The sequence below is a fragment of the Poromitra crassiceps genome (genome assembly GCF_964638095.1).
Source record: "Poromitra crassiceps genome assembly, chromosome: 2".
NCBI classification, from domain to species: Eukaryota; Metazoa; Chordata; class Actinopteri; order Beryciformes; family Melamphaidae; genus Poromitra; species Poromitra crassiceps.
In genome coordinates this window covers 46,048,173-46,072,266 of record NC_139624.1, presented here as the reverse complement: position 1 = coordinate 46,072,266, position 24,094 = coordinate 46,048,173, and the positions used below count along the sequence as shown (strand labels likewise).

At 43.3% G+C, this 24,094-nt stretch overlaps 1 protein-coding gene across 1 annotated transcript in view; it reads right to left on the bottom strand.

Moving 5' to 3' along the window:
• Nucleotides 1-1,974: 1,974 nt before the first annotated feature.
• LOC310799726 (E3 ubiquitin-protein ligase Hakai-like) overlaps nucleotides 1,975-24,094 on the bottom strand; it is a gene marked incomplete at its 5' end in the record, with an annotated part of 28,753 nt that continues 6,633 nt past the window's right edge. The window contains 5 exons of the mRNA XM_083662321.1: nucleotides 1,975-3,600; nucleotides 3,760-3,833; nucleotides 4,092-4,175; nucleotides 5,412-5,521; nucleotides 21,663-21,827. Coding sequence (XP_083518447.1) covers nucleotides 2,586-3,600; nucleotides 3,760-3,833; nucleotides 4,092-4,175; nucleotides 5,412-5,521; nucleotides 21,663-21,827 — 1,448 coding nt within the window. The 3' untranslated portion in view covers nucleotides 1,975-2,585. The remainder of the gene's footprint in view (nucleotides 3,601-3,759; nucleotides 3,834-4,091; nucleotides 4,176-5,411; nucleotides 5,522-21,662; nucleotides 21,828-24,094) is intronic.

Genomic DNA, 24,094 nt, shown 5'->3' with positions numbered 1-24,094 from the left:
CTAATATATATATATATATATATATATATATATATGACATGTCCATATATATATATATATGTTTGCATATATGACATGTCCATATATATATATATATATATATATATATATATATATATATATATATATATATACTGTATACTGCTAAAAATTCTGACATTACACTCAGATTCTGACATTAATCTAAAAAGTATTCTGACTTTTTCTCTCAGAATTCTGACTTTTTTCAGAACTCTGACATTAAACTCAGAATTCTAACTTCATTTTCAGAATTGTAACTTTATTTTCAGAATCCTGACTTAAACTCAGAACTCAAATAAATGTTTCACATGTGACCCTAATCCTCTTCATCAGTTTTAAATATTGTGGTGTAAAAAAAAAAAAAAGTTGCGACCCGTTGGGAAACCACTGCCTTGAAGGAAGGACCTGCTGCTAATGTCTTGGTGCCAGATACCACAGGACCTCTTCAGAGGTCTTGTGGAGTCCATGCCTCACCGGGTCAGAGATACCACAGGACATCTTCAGAGGTCTTGTGGAGTCCATGCCTCACCGGGTCAGAGTTACCACAGGACATCTTCAGAGGTCTTGTGGAGTGCATGCCTCACCGGGTCAGATACCACAGGACATCTTCAGAGGTCTTGTGGAGTCTATGCCTCACCGGGTCAGATACCATAGGACATCTTCAGAGGTCTTGTGGAGTCCATGCCTCACCGGGTCAGATACCACAGGACATCTTCAGAGGTCTTGTGGAGTCTATGCCTCACCGGGTCAGATACCACAGGACATCTTCAGAGGTCTTGTGGAGTCCATACCTCACCGGGTCAATGATACCACAGGACATCTTCAGAGGTCTTGTGGAGTCCATGCCTCACCGGGTCAGATACCACAGGACATCTTCAGAGGTCTTGTGGAGTCCATGCCTCACCGGGTCAGGGATACCACAGGACATCTTCAGATGTCTTGTGGAGTCCATGCCTCACCGGGTCAGTTACCACAGGACATCTTCCGAGGTCTTGTGGAGTCCATGCCTCACCGGGTCAGATACCACAGGACATCTTCAGAGGTCTTGTGGAGTCTATGCCTCACCGGGTTAGAGATACCACAGGACATCTTCAGAGCTCTTGTGGAGTCCATGCCTCACCGGGTCAGAGATACCACAGGACATCTTCAGGTCTTGTGGAGTCCATGCCTCACCGGGTCAGAGCTGTTTTGGTGGCACGAGGGGTACCTACACAATATTATGCAGGTGGTTTTAATTAGGCTGATCGGTGTATATTGATATATTTAATTGAAATTTAATTTAGGTTAATTGAAATTAAATTTAGGTTAACCATTCAATACATCTAAAATATAGAGGATCCTGTCTGTAAAGTACTATTTTGTCAACAAAGGACTTGTTACCTACTATAGTTTGCGTTGTGTTTTTTTTCCATTTGTTTTAAATTTCTGCAATAATTCTGAGAATCCCCCGAGTGCTGGGTATATAATGTGTTGTTCATTTTTGAGTGAATCTTTGTTTCTGTAATAAAAGCAATCTTGAAGCAATCTTGAGGGGATTATACAGATTGACGTACAAGACAATCAAATGCATCACAACAAATGCCTAAATGAATGTGCCATACATGTAACATCCTTGACTAAATACAGTCCTTTAGTAGGGTAATGAAAGGTTTTAGAGAGACAATGACTTTTTAATATTAGCTGGAATTGAAACTAAGGCAAATAAAAAAAATAAAAAATAAAGACACAAAGCTGTCAGAACCATTTCGCAATTTAACAATTAAAAAGATACAGAACATATATAAAGGTCATGATGAATTGCATCTACTAGAGCAGAAATGATTGGGAAAGTTTTGCAAACTGTATTGTTCTATATTAACCTAAGATTGGACATGCAGCACAAAGAAACCCGTTATTGCATGGTGGAAACACAACTTTATATCACTTTATAACCGATTGTTGCAAGACATTATGAAACCTTTTAAGACCTTAAATTCAGATCATTTGGAGCCTTTTTAAAAGGACCAGATGTTCTGACTCATAAAACATGGACCAAGCATTAATTACACATGCAGAAGTACTACCGTACTTATGTCAGATACCCTTTGAAGACAAACTTTATCAAAAGCAAAAAAAAGGGAGGTACTTCCTGAATTGTAAGATGAAAACTACAAACTTAATCAAACTTAACCAAAGAATTACAAAAAATATTTTAGCCAATTTATAGCAGTAGTATCAAACACAGATGAGATGGAAATCTGTCGTTAAAAATTTATTGAGACATAGTTAACGTCTTTCAATGTACAGTACATATGCGTGAAGTCAGTTTGACATATATACAGACATTTACCATAACCTATCAAAAAAAGGACATTCCTGCTCTCTCCAAGTCTATAGCATGTTCAGCATGAAGTTCAGTACAATTTATCTAAAATGTGACCACCAACACATTTGCATCTGGGTAGTTTTATCAAAGTGAAAGTCCTACAACCTGTAACCCTGAGGTTTACTATCACATTATGCAGACAAGTGGTATGGAATAGAGTGACAAAGTTAGACCATTGCCCATTCATTCGGGTGGCAGTTTACTGGTAGTACGGCCTGTAACGGGCCTGGTCGGGGTGGTGCGGTCCGGGCATCTGGCCCTGGGGTGGGGGACCCTGCATGCGTGGAGGGGGCGGCCCTCTCGGTGCGGGCCACATCCCAGGACTGAGCCCCCCAGGCTGGCTGAAAGGGGGGCTGAGGGTGCCTTGGTCTTCCGGGAACTGCTGCATGGAGTTCGGGTTGTAGTGATGAGGCGGGGGGGCATTGACGGGCGGGCCACTGTGTTGTGGCGGCGGTCCCGGGGGTGGGTGGTTCATGTAGGGGGGCATCTGGCCCATAATGTGCCCCGGGGGCGGGGTGATGGGCGGGGGAGCGGAGGTCATGGGAGGAGGAGGAGCCTGGTTGTACACCATGTGTGGTGTCCCGGAGGCCTGCGGAGGGTGCTGCATAGGGTGGTTGATGGGAGGCGGAGGGGGAGGCGGCGGGCCATAGTGTTGCTGCGGGGGCGCCATCATGTGGTGAGAGTGGGACACGACGGGCGGCTGGCCAGGGTAGTCCCCGGGGTGGTGGTGGGGGGGCTGCGCGGGACCTGGTCCGGCAGGGATGGCGTCCCGAGAAGACGACGAGTCGTCCTGGATGGGCACGGTGATGAGGTTGCTGTGTTTTCGGGTGGTTACCGTGGCAATGCGGAACGTCTCTGGACCCAGGGCAGAGGATGGGGGCGGGGCCTCGTGAGTGGCCGGCGGCGGCTGGCTGTAGGGATCGTGGCTGCTGTGCTGCAAGGGGTTCTGGAGGTGGACGTGGTTCTTGGGCAAATGAGGTGGGGGAACGCGGAACCGGTCGGGGACCTCGGAGGCCGGCGGCAGGTGCACCGGCTCCGGACGGCCCGCCGAAGATTTGGCTGCCCGCATGTGACGGTGGTTGACGTGGGCCTGCAGGTCACGCTGGGAGAGGTAGGTGCGCTTGCATCCCTGCACGATACTACACATGTAGAGGGAACCTCTCTGGCACTGCTCAATGCGCTGCACTGGGTCTGTGCAGTTGTAGAGTTGTAGGCTAAACACAGAGACAGATGTTCAGTGACACAGCAGCAGAAACACACACACAGACAAATTTGAAGAACTTTAAACATTCAAAAATCTGGCATGTCTAATGTTGCCAGAATAAAGACCACAACAGTGAAATAGTTAAAATGTCATCTCATAAAGAGCTTACCCTGGGCACATCTTGTCTCCCTTCTTCTCATGGAGCAAAGCACAGTCATAGCAGAAGACATGTTTACACGGGATCTGAGGAGTTAGAGGATGAAGGTTAGCTCTGATCTTCTCATGGAGCAAAGCACAGTCATAGCAGAAGACATGTTTACACGGCATCTGAGGAGTTAAAGGATGAAGGTAGGTTAGATCTGATCTTCTCATGGAGCAAAGCACAGTCATAGTAGAATACATGTTTACACGGGCATCTGAGGAGTAGAGGATGAAGGTTAGATCTGACACTTCCTCAAAGAGTCTTCCTGGAGACAAAAGTCAAATCTAGTAAGTACGTACCATCCGTCCATAGAGCTGAATAGGAAGGCCGCAGTTGTCACAGAAGTGAACGGGTACTTCATCTTTTTCACCGATCAAATTCAACTGCCGGAAAAGGAACAAGGGGGCAATAATCACAGATCACAAATCTTATTTCAGCAAGTGAAAGGTAAAAGGCTGTTTCTCTTGGAAGCAACAGTTCCCTTGGGATGAAAATGACCAAAATTGATCCTACCATTCAATTTGTGAGTAAGATGGAACCAGCTGATAATTACTGCAGTGCAAACACTCACACTTGATGCCCAAAATGAGCAGTATGTTGGTAAAGATGGTCGTTGACAAGCCCTCATCAAATTTACACGTTGGTAAATTGGATGAATTAAGAATATGACCAGCCTAATAATCCCTGCCCCCGCCCGCCCCTGGGTTTTGTTCTTGCCCGCTACAGAAAAGCTTCTTGTTAGTTATCACAGATCATCCATGAAAGTAATAACTGCAATGAGGGCAAATTTACATTTCGTCAAAAATCATGCATTTCAAATATATAAGTATATGTATATATACAGATCCTTTCCAAAAAAAATTGAATATCATAGAAATAACATGGATACCCGTGGGCTTCAGCAGATTGTTAAGCAAAGACGATTAAAAAATTTGGCGGAGATTCAGAGGGAGTGGACTGAGGATGAAGTCAGTCATAACTGAGAACTGCTTTTCTGCTGCTTTTCTTCACACTATTCAAATTTCTTGAAATACTGTATTGGAGGTTTTCTGGAGCTATAGGCCAAAATTATGAAAAATTAAACAAATAAAGGCTAGAAATATTTCACTTTGTATGTAATGAATCTATAATCTATGAAAGTTTCACTTTTTGAAAGGAATTATGGAAAAAAACGAACTTGTTTTGATATTCAAATTTTTTGGAAAGGATCTGTATGTATAAATATTTATTTATTTTTTGTTTTTTTTTCACTTTTTGTAATTATTTTTCTGTCACTTTGCTTTTATATATTATGAACATGTTATAGCCATAAATTACTTGCATTTATGAAAAAGTGGTCATTTTTACCATCTGGGGTAGTGAAATTATACTAAGGCAAGTGGAAACCTGACCAACTGGCTTGACCGAGCAAATAAGAAAAAATGTTGAGGCGGGACTTTTTTAGGTCATTCTGAAGGTTGAGATACTCCTCATTACACCACAACAAGTCTTTTAGGTTGAAAAGATAGCATAAAATAAGACTGCCTTGAGTTAGCAATGAAAGCACTTCTGTCTTTACTGGGCAATTGAGTTTAGCCTGTTTGTTGACAGCTCACAGAAATTCTCCACTGCACATGTACCTTATAGTCCCAGAAGAACTGCTGGGGGAATCTTCTCTGACCTGCAAAAACATCGCCTGACTTGGCGCCGCAATCAAACCTCTCTTCTTGCTTTATAAAGACAAAGCTATCTGTAAAACACAGAAAGAACAGCTGATGAGGCAAATCCAGAAACACCATGAAAGACCTGTTCATCTGTGAATCCGCCAAATGTTGTGGCTTCCAAGAGTTTGATATATAACACATACATACATATAATCATGGTTCCTACTGGTCCTTGAAATATTTGAAAGTTTGTTAATAAAAAAGAAATCAAGGCCATAAAAGTTTGTGCAAATAGACATGGGTCCTTGAAAGTGCTTGAATTTAGGGTAGCATATGTCTACCCACAGTATATTTATTTTTTGCTGTGCTGTGTTATGCTGCCTACAGACTAAGATTTTAACAATCTTATTAGATTATTGCAGGCCACACTGTGCAAAGTTGGATCTAATAAACTTGGGTAGGACATCAGGTTTGATGTGTGTAGACCAGGGGTGTCCAAACTTTTTTGAATGGGGGCCGTCTTGTCTCGCAAAATATTTAAGCAATATCACACGAGAGGGAGTGCTGTTGTTGGCTAATATTGGCACTGCTGTGATTCGGTCGCAGGCACGAGGCCGCAGGCCGAGTGCCGAAGATAATCACAGCAGTGCCGATATTAGCCAACAACAACACGACCTCGAGTTGTTTTATACAACAGTTCTATTAAACAAAGCTGATTAAAAAAATGACAAAAAGCTGAGAAAATTTCTCTATTTATTCCTCCGCCAAAAAAAATAGTCCCCTCAGCTTTCTGCTTTGCCGAAAATGTAGCCTAATCAGCCTAATTAATTGCAGGCTGTCTACTACTGTCTACTCTACAGCTGTGAAGCGTTTTGTTGATTAGAGCAGCTGTGAAGCGGAGTGATCTACACACAGTGAAGCGCCAGTGCGTTATCATGAAATATCAGCACTGGTAGGATCCCTCTTGTCCAATCAAATTGCTCGGCCGGAACTACCTGTTGTATAAACTATATTATAGTATATTTTGAGAGACAAGACGAGGGCCGCTTAAAATCGGTCCGTGGGCCGCAATTGGCCCCCGGGCCATACTAGTTTGGACTAGGGATGCACACAATTAATCGAACCTCGATTAATTGCTTGTTAAAGTCGAGCTGTACCCAAAAATGACCTTTCTTTTCTTTTAGTTCAAATACCTGGGTATATGCAGTGCACCTATTTAATAATGTATGCAAACAAAATCACAACAATCTAATTTCTTTAGTTTTTCACACTTTTTCACATCAAAAGTTCATTTTTCAATATTTCATTGATAACAGTAATGTACAGTTTACCGACGTCACCTAGTACTATCAAATTTCTACCCCATTTCAACCAATCATACGCAAGCAACGCATCAATCAATGTGTGCTACAGTTGTCTGGTAGAGGTGCTCTTTTTTTGTTTGTTTTTTTGCAATTTTCAAAACATAAAACAGAAACAACACAAAAGGCTCAGACAGAGAAAGAAAAACAAACAAACATAGTTCACATTCCCAGTGTTTCCCATACATAAAGGAATTTGTGGCGGGCCGCCACAAAAGGATTTTGACCGCCACAAAAGGATTTTGACCGCCACAAAAAGATGTTGACCAAAAAAAATTTTTTTACAGTGCACCTGAACGCAACATGCAAGATACGCGCTGAATAAGTGTCCAATAAATGTTTCTGTCATTCTGGCCAATACTTCTGTTATAGCATTTCAGTCTGGAATATGGAATATCTTTCAATAATCTATGATTTAGCTGCTAAATTGTCAAATACCGCCATCTGCTCGCTACCCAGGTACTTATGTATGTACTTAACCTAACTAACTTAACTAACTATCCGGTGTGCACAACATTGTCAGCCTAAACGCTGGCTGACACCCCAAAAACCTACAATCCGCTACAGAAAAATGTATATTGTTTGTTTATTAACTCATTGAGTGCCAATGACGTCTAAAGACGTCAATTCAAATAGTAACGTAGAGTGCCAATGACGTCTAAAGACGTCAATTGCGTTTTTTGACGGTGGGACGTGGATCAAAGCCTGATGCATCTCCTGTAAAAGTATGGGGGATTTTGAAGGTGTATAAGCTATTTTACGGACCCATTAGGTGGCGACAGTGCTCTCCGGATTAGAGAAAGATGAGGAAAAAAAAGAGTAGAAGAAGCCTGGAGAAACGGAAACCGATGCATGCTGTAACGTTAGCTGTGAACAGCAGCCAATCTGCTCCCACAATTGAGCCCCTCCGTCTCCGCTGCGATAGCCCCTCCACATGATTAGTTGCCAGAAAAGGAGCACCCGACACCAGCGTCTTTCTGAAAAACCAAATCATTCTCAGCTGGAAGCGCTGGGCTCACAAAAACGGCGGGCGCTGTGAAAATATACGCTGGGTGGAGCCACTTTGAAACGTGCAGCAGAAAATTCGTGCAGCAGAGAGCCACCAGAGACACTCCCACGGAGGAGTTTGCAGTTGAGGGGGGTGGGGCACGCAGGGCACAATACAACACCGACCCAGACAGCAGGCTCGATGGACAGATTGGCAAACACAAGCTGGAATACCTGATGCCCACCAGCAGTAAATCAAGACCAGCAAGAAGGTGTAGGGTCTGCACACGCAGGGGCCAGCGCTGCTGGTTGCAGCTAAAAAATATTATTTTTCCATCAAAATTCCTTTGTTTTCGCTGTTTTATTGAAGGAAATTATTTTTGAGGTGTCACTACATCAGAAAATATTAGCTTCAGAGTCAGTGATGTGCTTGAAATGCTTCATTTCACAAAAGGCTCATTATCTCAGCTTCTAGTTTGAAACGTCTGTTTTTGGTGAAACCAACCTATCTTCTACTGCTCATAACTAAAGAACGGAAAATGATATCAATAAACTTTTTTTTGCTGATGATACAAGAGAGTCTCATCGTTCTTTGGGCGTGTTCGGTGTTTACATAGTAATATCACACAATATTCTGTGGGTCTTGAGAAATCACTGAAAACGCTCTGAAAGGGCTGGCACTGGGAGCATCCGTTTTCCAGAAGTGGCTGGCAGCCAATGATTTAACTGGCCCCTCACCTTCTATCATTTCACGAAAGTGGCAAAGCAAGTTGAGTATCCCTGACCTATAGAAATTTAGTTTGTCATTGTAAACCCACAGCACAGTAATGACATTTTCTTCATAGATCTAGCCTTTTAATTTTGCTCTTAAGCTTTCTCAAAGTACACCAAATTCATGCATTTTACTTTAAATTGTTTAAAAAAAATCTCGCGGGGGGGCATGTCCCCGCACCCCCCTAGGGGGTCTGCGGTCCCCCACCACAAATACTCAAAATCCTGTGGGAAACACTGCATTCCAATACTACAGCTTGGCACTACCTGCCACGTAAGGTCCCCATGTGCCTGCAAGGGATGTGCGTGCCCTTTGCGTGATCCCACGCAAAGGGTCCATGAGAAGTCAGTTATGCGAGTCACGTACCGCTATTAACCTCATCCAAATAGGCCAGAAACGGGTCCCAGATAACCAAGAACTTCCCAAGAGAATTTGTCCTAAAAAACCGGAGCCTCTCCATACGTATAACCGAGATCATGTCCGTCAGCCACAGCTGAAAAGAAGGTGTAGAGGGAGACTTCCACTCCCTCAGAATGAGTCTCTTGGCGACAGTCGTTCCCTGCGTCAGAGACTGTTGTATAGCCGTAGGGAGGAGCAGAGAGGATTCCGAGCAGCCGAAAATGGCGAGTTCCGCCTTCGGCTGAAGGGTTGTTCTATAGGCCTTAGAGTACCAGTCAAATATTTTGGCTCAAAAACCAGATAATGAAGCACAAAACCAAAAAGCATGGGACAATGTACCCTCTAACACCTGACACCTATCACATAGCGGTGAGAGGTGCTCTTTTGATAGGGATATCTGTTTGACTTCCTGATGAAGGCTTGATGCTGAAACGTGTCAACGTTTGTTTTTTAAAGTCTATTATGACATTGCCATGCAAATAAAAGCATTTTAACCCAGGGGTTGAAGCAAAAAAAAAAAAAAAAAAAAAAATTGACTGAAAAATTTTCCAGGCCTATTTGTGTACATCACACTCATTTCACTCTCAAGTTCCCAAACATGAGGTAGGCCTAATGATGCATGAATTGTGTTCTGGGCTGAATTAGTAGGCCATGTTATAAGGTTCCAAGTAGGTATGCCAACAGAGACATATGAAAATTACTGGCTATAATAAATCACAATTAAGATATACCGTAGATGTTTTTTTATCGAGTCAAACAAGTACCGGTAGGTTAAGGGATCAGTATAACAATAATAACTAACAGTAGCCACAGGAACTACAACAACATTGTCAAACATATGTCCCAACTAAGGAGGTTCTCTTCCACCAGTCACATAGCCCAGCTCCACCCAAACTCTCACCCCTCCTGTCCCACTGAGCTGATGGTCTGATAGCCTACTGTTATGAAAACACACCAATTAATACTGTCAGACAACACCTAGCCTGCCTAGGCTAACCACCTAACGCTAGTGTTACAGTTCAGCATCAAGTGAAGAGGAAACATGCCACTGCACACGGTTACATCTAAAACATCCCTCAGAATTACAGAACTAGTATCATGGAGTCAGGTAACAGATGAAATCAACATCTTGTTATCAACTAACTCAGAGACTAGCAGCAGCTGACACATATAACACTAACCAGAAAGTTAGTAACCAACTAGTTACTGCGTTAGCAACAGTTGTTTGTTAATGTTATCACGTTGCGTTACAGATAGGTGCCTATAGCTCATTCAGTAACGTTAGCGTTGCCGCTAGTGAAACTCCACTAGACTTTTTCTCTCCATCAAATAACGTTATTCTGCGGACACATGCATCTTTATGGTGGAAATGACAATTAGTGACATGTGGTCGTGGAAAAAGCGTCAACCCCCCGCGCTGTCAAGGGAAAAAATACACAGAAAATAATGTTTGCTAACGTTACTGCAGCAAACGTTTGAGCGTGTGTGTGTTAGCAAGTTTTACCTGTCCAATAAAAGACAACTCCGCATCGCGCATGTTTTCAAAGTTCCTCCACCTTTGCAGTAATAAATTAACTCCAATTCAATAACAAACTTCTTCAGTCCAATGCTGTCATTAGGGATAATTTAACGTTAGGAACTAATGCTGTCTAAGAGGCAGATCTGCAACAGTGTTTTGTTTAGCGTTACATATTAGAAGTGGCTTTGCAGGGTCGCATTGATGCGTTCAGCAGGCCGAAAACATAGCACAACGTAGCAAAACATCTATCAGTGAACATGGTGGTGCATTGAAACAGGCAAGGAAACATGACGTTCAACCTGGAAACCGTAGCAAAACATTTTCAGACTTATTGTGGCTTGAAAACAGCCCAGGAGAATCATTTGGACGTCCGGTCAGAATCTTTCAAAATAAAAGCTTTCATTCAAACTCAATACAATATACATTGAAAATATACAAAGGGGCTTTAATTTTGGTATTTTTCACATTTCATATCTGGCTCCAATATACGGAAATCCGTCGTAGCGACGGATAACTTTAAGCCCTGTTAACCTTTTAAAATTAGAGTGCCTTGGAGTTTTTTGTATTTCTTCAGCCTCTCTCTTTTTAATGGTCTGTGAGCTTCTGCTAGTTCTCATCATACAAATTCTTATTGTTGTAATAGTAATTAACCTTGATTCATGTCTCAAACTATGCCGTGTTGGGTCCTTGAATTTGGGGAAAAGGTCCTTGAATGTGATGTTGAGGAAGGTGTGGGAACCCTGTATAATGTTTCAGCGGTCTTAATCATCAGCGGTAAACGGCAGGTTTTGATGTCCGTCCCTCACGGCTGGATCCCACCTGGAACGTATGCGTTCGAACGTATGCGTTCCGGCTCCGACGTGGTAGTCGGAGCTGCTTGCGGGCATTTTAATCAATGCATGTGATCCCACCAGGCACGCAACGGTAGGGGTGGGAATCGCTGAGTAGCTCACGATACGATATCGTCACGATACTTGGCCCTCGATAACGATATTATCACGATACAGCGATACTGCGATAATCGATATATTGGAAGACGATACATCACGATACCTGTGTAACTGAAGAGAAAAAAATACCCCTAAAAGGCAAGAAGCAGGTATTATGTATTTATTAGCAGAATTGACATGAACTCTCTCAGAGTTCACTCACTCACTCATACCATTTTCGATACCACGGAGGAAAAGTTACACATTAAGTCTTTTTATTATTATTATTAAAACAAGAAAACCTATTTAACCTACCTACCTATATAATTTCTAAAAGTAGATATTAATGATCAAACATTTCCATTCATGTAGCCTACAGTATTTATGTTTTTGTTTCAACTACAAACATAAATAAACGTCAACTTGAAACTATGTTTCAACTACCACACACAGCATAATATTTTAGCCTGTTTATTATTAAAAAAAAAAAAATTAAATAAACATATCGATACTTGGTGCCAGTGTATCGATAACGTATCGCAAGTGGAAATATCGCGATACCGTGAGTATCGATATTTTGTCCCACCCCTACGCAACGGCACGTATCAGAAGTGTCCCAGAAGCGGCTCGGCGCCCCGCTCCGCTAAAGATACGCGGCAGTTCTATTTTTCACGGATGACGCCTGGAAGCTGCGTCAAGCTGCACAGAGCAGATCGTTCAGCCCGGAAGTCAGACACAGCAACTGCACGAGAATCCAGTCGATTTTCATAATAAAAAACTGTGTGCAGACCCAATACCGACTCCTTCTCCCCCCGTCCCCCTGTAGTCTTTCAAGTAGATGAAGAAATGCAAGAGTTCTCCTCCTGCTAACAGGCACTGTATGACAAATAAAGAAATCATTTCAGCCTACTTACCCATGGTAGAAGCACAACAATCAAGGGAAAATGACCAAATCAAAAGCAAGTCAACGATAGACTGTGTTGTTTGTGTGTTGTGTTCTTTACATCCATCCATACATTGGGGGGCAATGTAGGGTTGCCACTAGGGGTGGGGGAAAAAATCAATTCACCTAAGTATCGCGATTTTTAATGTCACGATTTTTTGGATCGATCTTTTATTCCAGAATCGATAATCGCAACAACAAAAAAAATTTGGGTGCTTGCAGTCAGCCCACTCACTGAACAGCAGGCCAGGCGCTGCTACTGTTTTACTAGTGGTTTTATTACTTTATTAGTTAGTCTGAAGTAATAATTACACTTCAGGGTTAAAGTGGGTGCATCTCATTGTAAAATTGGACTTCAAACGGCCCAAATCTGGCTTCAAACGGCCCAAATTGGGCTTCAAACGGCCCAAATTTCACGCGCGTCGGCCCATATCGGCCTGGCCTGCTTGGTATCTAATGCCCGGCCTGAATTATGATCCCAGTCCGCCCCTGTTTTTAACTATATCGCCCAGCCCTACTCATGATATATAATATACAGTCTCTAGTGTATGATTCAACTTTTCCCATGTTCTAATCTAGTTTAAAAAAGCAAACAAACTGAAAAAAGAAAAGAAAAAAATAAACAAAAATCGCAATAAATCGTAATATCGAATCGCAATAATCGTAGAATCGCAATACTTAAGAATCGCAATATAAATCGAATCGGCACCCAAGAATCGTGATAGTATCGAATCGGGAGATAAGTGAATCGCCACAGCCCTAGTTGCCACGGTGTGGTCATTTTCACACCGGGTAATAAACACGTGTCAACACCGGTGTTACCGGTTACATTGTATAAATATATATAATATACGGTAATATAATATAAAATATTAAAAGAATAAAAAAAATTAAAAAAATCAGCTGTCCTCACGGTCCAGTCAGTCAGCTCCTCTCCGCTGCTGTGTTAGCTTGGACGCTCACAGTCACAACACTGGCTGCCTCACAATACTTGGCTTGATCCAACTCGAGCCAACTTTTCAGACCCTCCTGGAGACAATCTTTCTCAGAAGAGACTAACGTTGGCGACAAATCTGGAGACTTTTTCTGACATGGGATTAACATTACCAGCAAGCAGCAGTAAGGGTCTTACCTACATGTGTATGAGGAGGGCATAATTTGTGTTAATAAGATGCATAGCGTTAACTAACGTTAGTTGGTGGTCTAACCAGAACAGCGGAGCCACACTGCAGCCCAGAGGGAGGCTTGTAATTTACACCGGCGCACGCTGAAACTGCAGAGTTTTCCTTTAAATTCTTCCTCCATAAAAACAAAAGGTGTTACCGGTGAGCACGTTATGTAATCGGTGTATGTCTCGCCACCGGGTCACCCCGGTAACACCGAATACCGCGACAAGCCTACCCCATTGTACACACAGTATCGTGCAATCTCGTAAATCCCGCGCGATCTTGCATCCAGCTGCAGGCAGCGATCGGAAGCGCTCCGCTAATGAAACGCGTGCTGTGGGGCATGCCGACATGCAGAGGACGGAGCAAAGCCACGGCGCAGCCGGAACGCTGCGCAGACGGGCCTGGTGCGACCAAGGTGTCAGTCAAAGAGCGACGGCTTCTTTCTATAGCCGACATTTTGCCCCAAGAGACGTTCAACAATCATATAGAGATCAATTTCTCAACCGGTAGTCTGAATTGCCCAGAACGCAATGCAGCCACAAGACACGTGTTTTGAGTAAGGAGCGTGGCCACTATCATAGACCCAACGTTAACAACTTGCATGGCTAGCTGTTGTTTTGAGTAAGGAGCGTGGCCACTATCATAGACCCAACGTTAACAACTTGCATGGCTAGCTGTTGCATTTCTGTGCCCACACGCCAAACTTATCGAAAGCAACAAGTTGACACTCGTTCTCTGCAAGTTAGGAAATCACTAAATGAAGTAGAAGTTGAGGAGGCAGGTTGAGGGAAAATGTGTTCACTAAATTACACAACATGACTCCAGGGAATGCGTCATTGAACATCACAGATTGATAATAACAGTTTAAGAATATCTGAGGATTTATTTTCCTTTAATACATTTCTCTATTTCTCATCTCTATTTAGAATTGAATGGAAACGCCTGGCAATATACTAACAGTGTTTCCCACAGGGTTTTGAGTTGTCGTGGTGGGTGGACCGCAGGACCCCGCCCGCCCAGAATAAAATTGTCCGTAATTTTACCGTAAAATGCATCAATTTGGTGCACTTTGAGAGCAAAATGAAGTTAACGTCAGAATGCCTACATGTTTAGGCTTGGTGCGCTCTTCCTTTTGTTTGACATGGGCTTCTCTGTAATCTGATAAAAGAATGAAGTTGTTAATATAATGTTAGTGAGAGGGAGGAAGCAGCAGCGCTCTGTGGGCCACATTATCCACATCCCTCCTTCTACTACATGCTGTAATTAATATAATGAGGGGTTGCCTATTTCTTTTCCTTTACATTTTCATAGGGTAAATTATAGACTATCCAATGCAAATACCGTAAATTCCGGACTATAAGCCGCGGCTTTTTTCCCGTTTTTTGGCCCCTGCGGCTTATATAACGGTGCGTCTTATCTATGGATTTTTTCAGAAAAAAAAAAAAAAATACAAATAAAATCTCTCTTTTTTAGCACTCTTTCTAACTATAAATCCACTTCTGTTTTAATTTCCTCTCTTGCCCTCTTTTCACCACACCGCGGACACTGTGTGCACTGTAAAAATAAACAACGGTGGTGTTGTGTTATGTTGTTTTGTTGAAATGTTACGGTAATACGGTAAATGGGAGCTTCCTCAAACAGCCATCTCTTTCCCGACAATCCCCTCTGTGCGTGACCACTTACATATGGTAATTACGGTAAGCAAACGGCCACTCTGCCATCAACTCCCTCCCCCGACTACCAGGAGAAAATCACAAACTTCGGCGAATTCACACAAAGGAAGATCAAGGAATATTCACAACAAGACGAGCAGTAGAAGCAACACTCTCACTTACCATGGGGAAGGTACGCAGAAATTCACACGACGCAGCTTTCAAGTTGAAAGCAGTCAATCTCGCATTAAAAGAGGGAAACAGAGCAGCCGCGCGTAACCTGGGCATCGATGAGTCAATGGTGAGGCGTTGGACGGTGCAGCAGGAGGAACTGTCTCAGCACGGAATATTATAGGAGTGTGAAAACATCCACAATCACCAACGGGTTCCAAAACGCTGGACTGCTGCGGGATGAAGAGGATGACGCCGCCACAGCTGGCGCTGAGGGCCGTCAGAGGCTTCAGAGGCTGTTCGATGCCGACAGTGATGAAGAGGAGTTCGTTGGTTTTGAGTGACAATGAAGGAGAGAGGAGAGTGGTTGACGAAGCCACCCTGAACCTGTTCGTTTCCGACACTGAAGATGAGGACTTTGGTGGTTTCAGTACGCAGGAAGAAGAGGAAGACGAGGATTAGTGACTTGACTTCTCTGGTTACAGGTTTGCTGCACATATAGCCTATTGTTGTGTGATTTTGTCTGGGGATTAGTGACCTGACTTTTGTTTTGTTTTGTTGAAATGTTAATAAATGGGAGCTTCCCCAAACAGCCATCTCTTTCCCGACATTCCTCTCTGTGCACGAACCCTTTCATATGGTAATTAAACATCAAAACACCCGCGGCTTATAGACCGGTGCGGCTTATAGAAGAAAAAAATAGTCAATTTTGGTCCCGCGGCTTATAGTCCGGAATTTACGGTAATTAATAATTGCATTTCCAAATGGTTTGAAGTGATTAATTTTTAATTAGCACTATTAAACCACAAACATTACCAAAGCTGGAGTGCTATCAGGGCTCGACATTAACGGCTGCCCGGTTGCCCCGGGCAACCAAAAAAAACATGGGGCAACCATTTCTCGGTCTTTGGTTGCCCCAGGGGCAACCACGATTTAACATGCAACAAAATATGTACAGCAGCAAACAGCAAAATATACACCAAATAAATGTTTTAATACTTGTTGTGAGTGACATATATGTGACATTTTATTGCTGTTACAATCGAAACGATGTTACTAATTACCAGTCGGAACCTACGTGATGCATGCTGCACGTGCGGTATGTTTAACGAGTACTGACTGGGACAGGTGGGGCTGCTCGCACACAATCACAGCGGCTGCAAGACGCAAGAAGAACCTCGTCCGCCCGCAGCCCCGCACAGAAACAAAGGACGAGGAAATTGTCATTGAGGTGAAATACCCGTGCGTCTTTGAACGGGACGGAAAACGAATGCTATACTGCAAAGCATGTAGCCTACAACAAGCGCTTAGGTCTCATATGCTTCCCGCATCGGCGAGTGTCCACACGGAAAAGTTAGTTAAATCAGCAGACGCGCCCCTCCACAAGGCTGCTGTGCAGACGGTTTTCGCCTGGCTGTGCACACCCCGAATTGTGTAACTACGTGGACGCGGCTGGGCGGACAAAGTGGAGTTTTCAAGACTCCAGCTCACTTCCGCGAGCAGAAACCCACACACAGTGTATAAACGCTCCACACGTTTCCTCGTCAAGATTCAGTGTCTCTCATTTCCGTGCGACAGCCCAAACTTCAAGCATAATTCCAGCATAACGCTATACTGCAAAGCATGTAGCCTACAACAAGCCTACAACATACACCTCGACCAGGACATCCTTCAAAAACGTTTTACCACCGCGTATATGTGCTGAGAAATTATTTGCATCCCTGGCCTGTCAGCCTCTCATACGGGGTGAGAGAGAGAGGGATTGCAGGGCCGCTTCTGGGCCTTTTGGGGCCCTATGCAACATCAGAGTGGGGGCCCCAAACCACTGTCATCAAAGTATCCCTGAATGAACATGAGGAGGGCAGGCCCGGCGTTAGGGGCGGGCCTGACCGGGCCGGGCCTGACCGGGCCGGGCCTGACCGGGCAGGGCCTGACCGGGCCGGGCCCCCCCATTTAGCAAACTGGCCCCCCCATTCAATTTTTTTTTTTTTTTTTTTTTTTTTTTTGTTGCTAAAAACGTTTTTCTGTTTTAAAGTTTAACATGGAATCTGGCTGTCATTAGGCATTGATTAACTCAATGCTATTGCTAACTGTTACTTTGAACATCCATTTGCAATGATTCTGGCTGGATATTAACTATTGTAAATTTGTCACAATGAATGCAATTTGTGCACAATGTGTAAATACACTTAATATTAATTGTTTAGGCCTAATTATTTGTAAAGTCACAACACATTAGAGATGTGTGTAGTTCTTCACAGATTTAGCCTCTTCATTTTGCTCTCAAATGCACCAGGTTGACGAATTTTACTTTAAAATGTACAAAATCTTCTTCCGGGGGAGAATCCCCCCGGACCCCCCTTGGGTAGCTTGGCCCCCCCAAGCTAGGGGCAGGCCCCCTCTGTAACTTGGGTCTGGAGCCGGGCCTGGAGGAGGGTAGGCTACTTAATTATCAATAACGCTTTTAATTAATAAATTAAGCACAATATGAACAATAACTGTTGAAAAATATATGAAAATGAAAGTTCACAAATATTAGTTAAATCCTTTCAGTGCAAATGCATTATAAAAACAAAAAATAAGATTTGTTTAGAAAACGAAATGACACAAATTTATTATTATTATTATTATCATTATTACTACTACTACACCCGGTGCGCACACTGAATAGGCCTATTATACTATACTATAGATTATTATACTTACTTTTCTGTCACATCGTCATTATTAAGCCGGCTTATGACTGCATAGTATCTTAATTACTCAAAATATAAAGCGACTAAAATTGGGCAACCATATTTTTATTCGGGCAACCAAAAGCTCTTGCCAGGTTGCCCCTCCGGCAACCACTTTTAAAAGTTAACGTCGAGCCCTGGCTATACCGCATTTAAGAAAATAAAATAGGATTTTCCAGTAATAATCTCACACACCAGATGACATCTGAGAGCATGACAGGTGATGTTCATCGAGTGCGTTTGTAAATGTCACTCCGAGTGCCCAGAGCGCACTCTGGCAGACTGGCACAAACTTGACCGTTCGGAAATTGGGAGCGCTGTTAGAATACAGCATTCGGCTATTCAGAGCACTACACTGTCGGAGTGGCAGAGCGCACACAGAGGAAGAGAAGGGAGGAGAGGAGCTGAGAGCAGATAAGAGTGAGCGGGTTTGTATGTGTAGTAGGGCTGTGCGATTAATCGATTTTGAATCGTAATCGAATTAATTAGTTAGGACGATGTTAAAAAAATGAAAATCGTAAAATCGTTTTTTTTTTCTTTTTTTTTTTTATATAATTTTCACTTTAACTAGGGTAAGTACGTTACGCGGGGCGGCTCTCTCTCATGTACGCATGCTGCTACTTGTGTAAAGTCTCTCTAGAGGCTGTGATACTGGCTACTAAAAACAGCAGCACAATGGACTTATTTCAACACCTCCGACCAAAAACCAGCTTGTTGCACTGCAGGCTGTAGCCTACAAGATAACGATTGCCACAACACACTCACGCGCGCACACGAACACAGACATTATCACCGGACGATGAAACGTTGCCAGTTCACATAATAACAAAACAACACGTGAGGCCACCGAGTACTGATAGATTGGCTGTATTCATGGCTGCCTCAGCTGACTCACCTGTCCCTGTGTGTCTGAATTTCCCCCTAACTGCTATCGCAGTTCCACGCATTCCTGTTGTGACTTTGTGTTATTCTAGTACAGATATAACTCCGAGCACGGGTGGTCGCTTAGACACTAATATAATTATCTCACGGAGGAACACGCAAATCCACCAGTGTCAAGTTAGCAAGCAACAGCCAGGAAGTTAAGCATAGCAGCGGCAAGCTAAAACAGGAAGTTGAGTTGTTCTACCTTCAGAGTAAAGCGTAAATTGTCAATTATGGAAAAAAGGGGGGAAAAGAGCTCTGCAGGGCAACAAATGTTTAGAGAAGTATAATAGTATAATAAATCGAAATCGAAATCGAAAATCGAGTTTTGAGAGAAAAAATCGTCAATTTTAGTTTTAGGCAAAATCGCACAGCCCTAATGTGTAGTAGGGCTGGCAAGGATCACGGATAATCCGTGACCCGTACGGATCAGCCCCCACGGTTCGGAACACGGATCGGAACGTTCATGGTCCGCGGACCCCCCCCTTTTTTCGTTGCATTTAACGTAACGCTAGTGTATGAGAATGCCTGCAGCGCAGCCAGACACAGACAGGCATCATCATGGCGAGCGCGTGAGCTTCCTCATCCCTTCTCCCCGCTGTAAAAGTCTCTCTGAAGGCTGTGGCTAGTGGCTACTAAAGACAGCATCACAACAAACTTATTTCAACACCTCTGAAAAAGCACAGGAATGCGAGCAGCGTGTTGCGGGCTGCACAAGATAACGAGAGCCACAACACACACACACACACACACTTTTCACAAACACGTTATCAGCTGGCGGGTGAAATGTTGCCTTTAGGACACATAACAACAAAACAACACGTTGGGCGACCAATTAGCTTAACGTTAAGTAGCTCCAACGTTATGTTTCCAGACTCACCCCTGTCTGTACCCGTGTCAAGTGACTGCAGGTTAGCAACCAGCAGCCAGGAAGTTAGGCATAGCAGCGCCACGCTAAAACAGGAAGTTGGGTTGTTCTGCCTTCAGAGTAAAAGCATAAATTGTGTCACTTATGAGAAAAAAATATTTTTTGAGCTGTATAATAGTATTAAAAAATCTAATCGAAATCGAAAATCTAATTTTGAGAGAAAAAAATCAGAGATTTTATTTTTATTTTTTTGCTGATCCGAAAAATCCGTGAACTGTGGCTGAAAATCCGTCACGCGATCCGAACCGTAGGTTTTCTGATCCGTGCCAGCCCTAATGTGTAGCAGTTAGCTAACTGCTAGCCAGTAGCATGTGTTTCTAAAACTAATGACCCGTTCATAATTCATACAAAGCGAGCATGCTCTGAGTCTGCCTCTTTGAATAGCCGCACTCTCATTTAGTGTAGACTAGAGCGTCAGATTGGATTTACGAACGCACCCGATAACGTTAGTCAAGTCCGTGTAACGCTACTAATAGCGAGCGCTATTATTGAATCACAAACGTGCACGGTTTTTGTCAATCAAATCTATTTCAAACCTTGGCATACTGTAGCCTACCTCGTTGCGTCCATAAAATTGAGGCTATAGAAGTCAACATTAACGTGATATGCCCATATGCCAACCGGCACGTCGCACAAAATCAAAACATTGTATGGCACATGTGTCTGAGTGTGATGACGTAATGTTGTCAGTGAGTTCGCCTGGAGAGTTCACAAAGGAGGGGGCTCTGAGCTGAGCTCCGCTGCTTGTTTCCAGAGATTTAAAGTGATGGTGACTTTAATTGAAACAAAAAGCCGGCAGCCGATGCTTTTGCGAGAGTGGGGGGGGTGGGGGGGTGGGGGGGTGGGGGGTCCGTCAACATCGGTTGTAGCGGTCAAAATCCCGCTGTGGCGATGCGCCATGAATGTATCAATGAATGGTAAACACTGCTATATACTTGGGGGGTGCAGTGTAGATGTAATGACCTGTCATATGAACTCTCCTTTCTCTCACACACTTCCTATCAGTCTCCATTAAACACTATTAAATAAAGATTTTTGCCTGTATTTGGCAGGACAGCAGGCTGACAGGAAAGGCGGGGAGAGAGGGGACGACACACGGCAAAGGACCACAGGTCGGACCCGAACCCGGGTCGGCATCCAATATGCATAGCATAGGCAAAGGTTTAACTAGTTTTCAACAAGTTTCTTTCCATTACACGAAACCAAACTTAGTCCCGACTGTCATGGGCGTAGGTTTGGGTATGGACGCTAGGGACATGTTCATACCGATATCAACAAAATCAGCTCTGAAATGCCAATCCAACCCCCCAGGAGGTCTTTGGAGGGCTTTTAGTAAAACAGCTTACAAGTCGACATGAAGGGCTTTTAAGGCGCACCAAAAGCAATGAACCCAGGGGTAACTTGAAACTTCTCCAGCTCATGTGTGTGACCGCGTGTGCAGAGTCTCAATCCCTCCCGTTTGAGCCTCAGTCTTCTCCGACAATTTTCATAAGTCTGTTGACATGTGGCAAACCATAAAAACAGCCTTAAACCTACTGATCACAAGGCATCTAAACACAGTATTTGAACCAGCTATTCTGGAAACAATTAATTACGGTACTCAGATATTCAAACAATATGTAAAGTATGCCGAATGTCCATACTGTGTGTGAACAGTCAACACTCCCACTATCTATGCTGATTTTTTAAATAACGGCCATGAAAAAGCAAAGTTACACTGTAAATAAATGAAACCCACCCTCTTCTCCAGCCTGGCTTTTAGACGGCCTGCTGGTGGATCTCTGAGTGCGGGTCTGAGGTTTGCTCCTCATGGGCTGTTTGGAGATGAGTTTGATGGGGATTCGTCTGCGGACGTCTGGGCCACCCAGACTCCCAGAGCCATCGCTTCCTTGAAGATCATTGTCTGCTGGGGAAAAAAATCTGTAGGATTAGGTAGGTAGGACAGACCATGACGTTGCTGTACTGTAGGACTAAGTGCAGTTAGTGAGGGATTAACACATTATTTCATATTAAAGAGCGTGGTGGAGGTAAAAAAAATATATTTATAGTTAGGACTCAAGATTCTTATGAAAATACCCCAAAATAAAATTAAAAAAAATTAAACATGCCCCCAGGGCAGAAATATGGAGAAAAAGGTGGCATTATAATGCACATGCTCACACAAAAAGCCATCTGGGCAGATAACACATGTGTTGTCACTCGGGCTACTGTACTTACTGTAATAATAATAATATACAGTCAATAGGCTACAGCATGCAGAATCAGCGGTGGTAGACGTGCAATAATTATCGTATTTGTATGATAATTTACCACCAAAACCAATAGCATTTTGACCCTCTGGAATGATAATTCGACACTGCCCAGACCCAGAATGCATTTCGGCGGAGAAAAGAAAACTCAGTTGCCTTTAGTGGGGAAACGGCAGACCCGAGTTTTCTTGTACTTTCAGTTTAGTTTGGGGGCTCTATCTATGGTTAATATGGCACTTTATGAAGTTTTTAATCGCTTCAGTAGTCAAACGTAACTAGTTGACCCCCAATATGCAATCGGTTTTTCAAAATAACACGTATTTGCAAATATAATTTTGGAGAGACATCAGACCGCACAGCGGACCGACCATCTCAGCTCGTGTAACTGCTGCAGAATGGAAGGCGGTGGATAACTTTATCGTCGGAGACAGTCGCAAGTGCAGAGTTCCCCAAACTTTTGAGTAGCCAGTCAGATCATGTTCCAGTTCATGTTCCAATTCCGTTTGTTCCAGTGATCCTTTTCCCAATTAATAAACAAACCTCAAATATGTATCCATGAGTGTGACAATTGAAATAATACAAATAAACATTCTTATAAAAGGCCCAATTTAATTATAAATAAAACAATATCCATATTGCAAAACACAAGCAGGCAATTTATATTTTTAAGAACAAAGAAAATACTAATAACTGTATGTTCCCCACAGGATTTGGAGAGATTGTGGTGGGTGGATCTTGCTTGGACCCTCTTGGGGGGGTCCGATAAGAAGAAAAAAAAATGTAAACTAAAATGCATGAATCTGGTTGACTTTGAGAACAAATTTAAGAGGCTAGATGTTTACTGTGCTGTGGTTTTTACAATGATGAAAAATAAAATGTCTCAAACTTCCATGATTGGAATTTGGAAACCATCATTAGTGTTTTGCTTGCACCCGTGTTTATTCTGCCTTTTCGACACAAAATAGCCCCCGTGAAAAGTGTCTATTGCAAACACAAACAGTTGCTCCGTGGTGGCTCGACCACCAGATGTCCCTAAACAAGCTAACGTAGTTTAGCAAACAGGAGTGGCGATGCTGCCAAACAGTGAGCCATTTGCGATTAGTTCTACTCAAAAAGTTGAATCAGAGCACGTTAATTACGTAGCTTGCTTACCTTACATGTTTTGACAGTGAAGGTCAGATGCATAGACTGTATAATATGGCGGTTGAGGGGAAGAACAGACGTGAGTTGAAAGACGTGCGGAAATATGCATGTGCTCTGCGCACGGCCCATAGATGACGATTGGGTGCGTGTGTGTGCGCGCACACATGACGATTGGGTGTGCGTGTGTGTGACTGGCTCTGAGGACCGAGGCCCGCAGATTCGTGCAGTTAATACAGTCTGCCTCAACTCACTAAAAATTAAATCTATAAAGTAACCGGTAGGCCAGAGGCCAGAGAAATCACCTACAACCGGGGCTTTAGGAACTCCCTGCAAGTGACACTCGCTGGAGAGGAGTTTTAGCTCCAGACTGAGTGGAGGAGTTTTAGCTGCAGAGTGGAGGACATGGAGACTACTGCAGCGAGCCGCCTCTTGGAGGATGGACAGACCGGGACAGACGTTGGGCATACGGAGGTAATGATGATCCGACTGTTTATTGTGTAATAAAATCATCACAGGTGTTATTGCTAGATTTGCGGGTTTTTATGTGTGCATGCCAGAAGCTTCACAAAAACCAGTCTAGACGCAGCTATGTGTGGGTAAAAAAAAAAAAAAAAAAATGATCCTAATTGCTACCTAAAAGTCCCACATATTAATGCAAAGTGGTGTCTAACCTGCACCATGCTCTTGGGTATACCCTTAAAGCTGCCTTCACATGATAAGCGATCTTCTATTCTCTGACCACGAGGTAGAGCGGAGATAGGTCAGCAGTAAGTAGGTC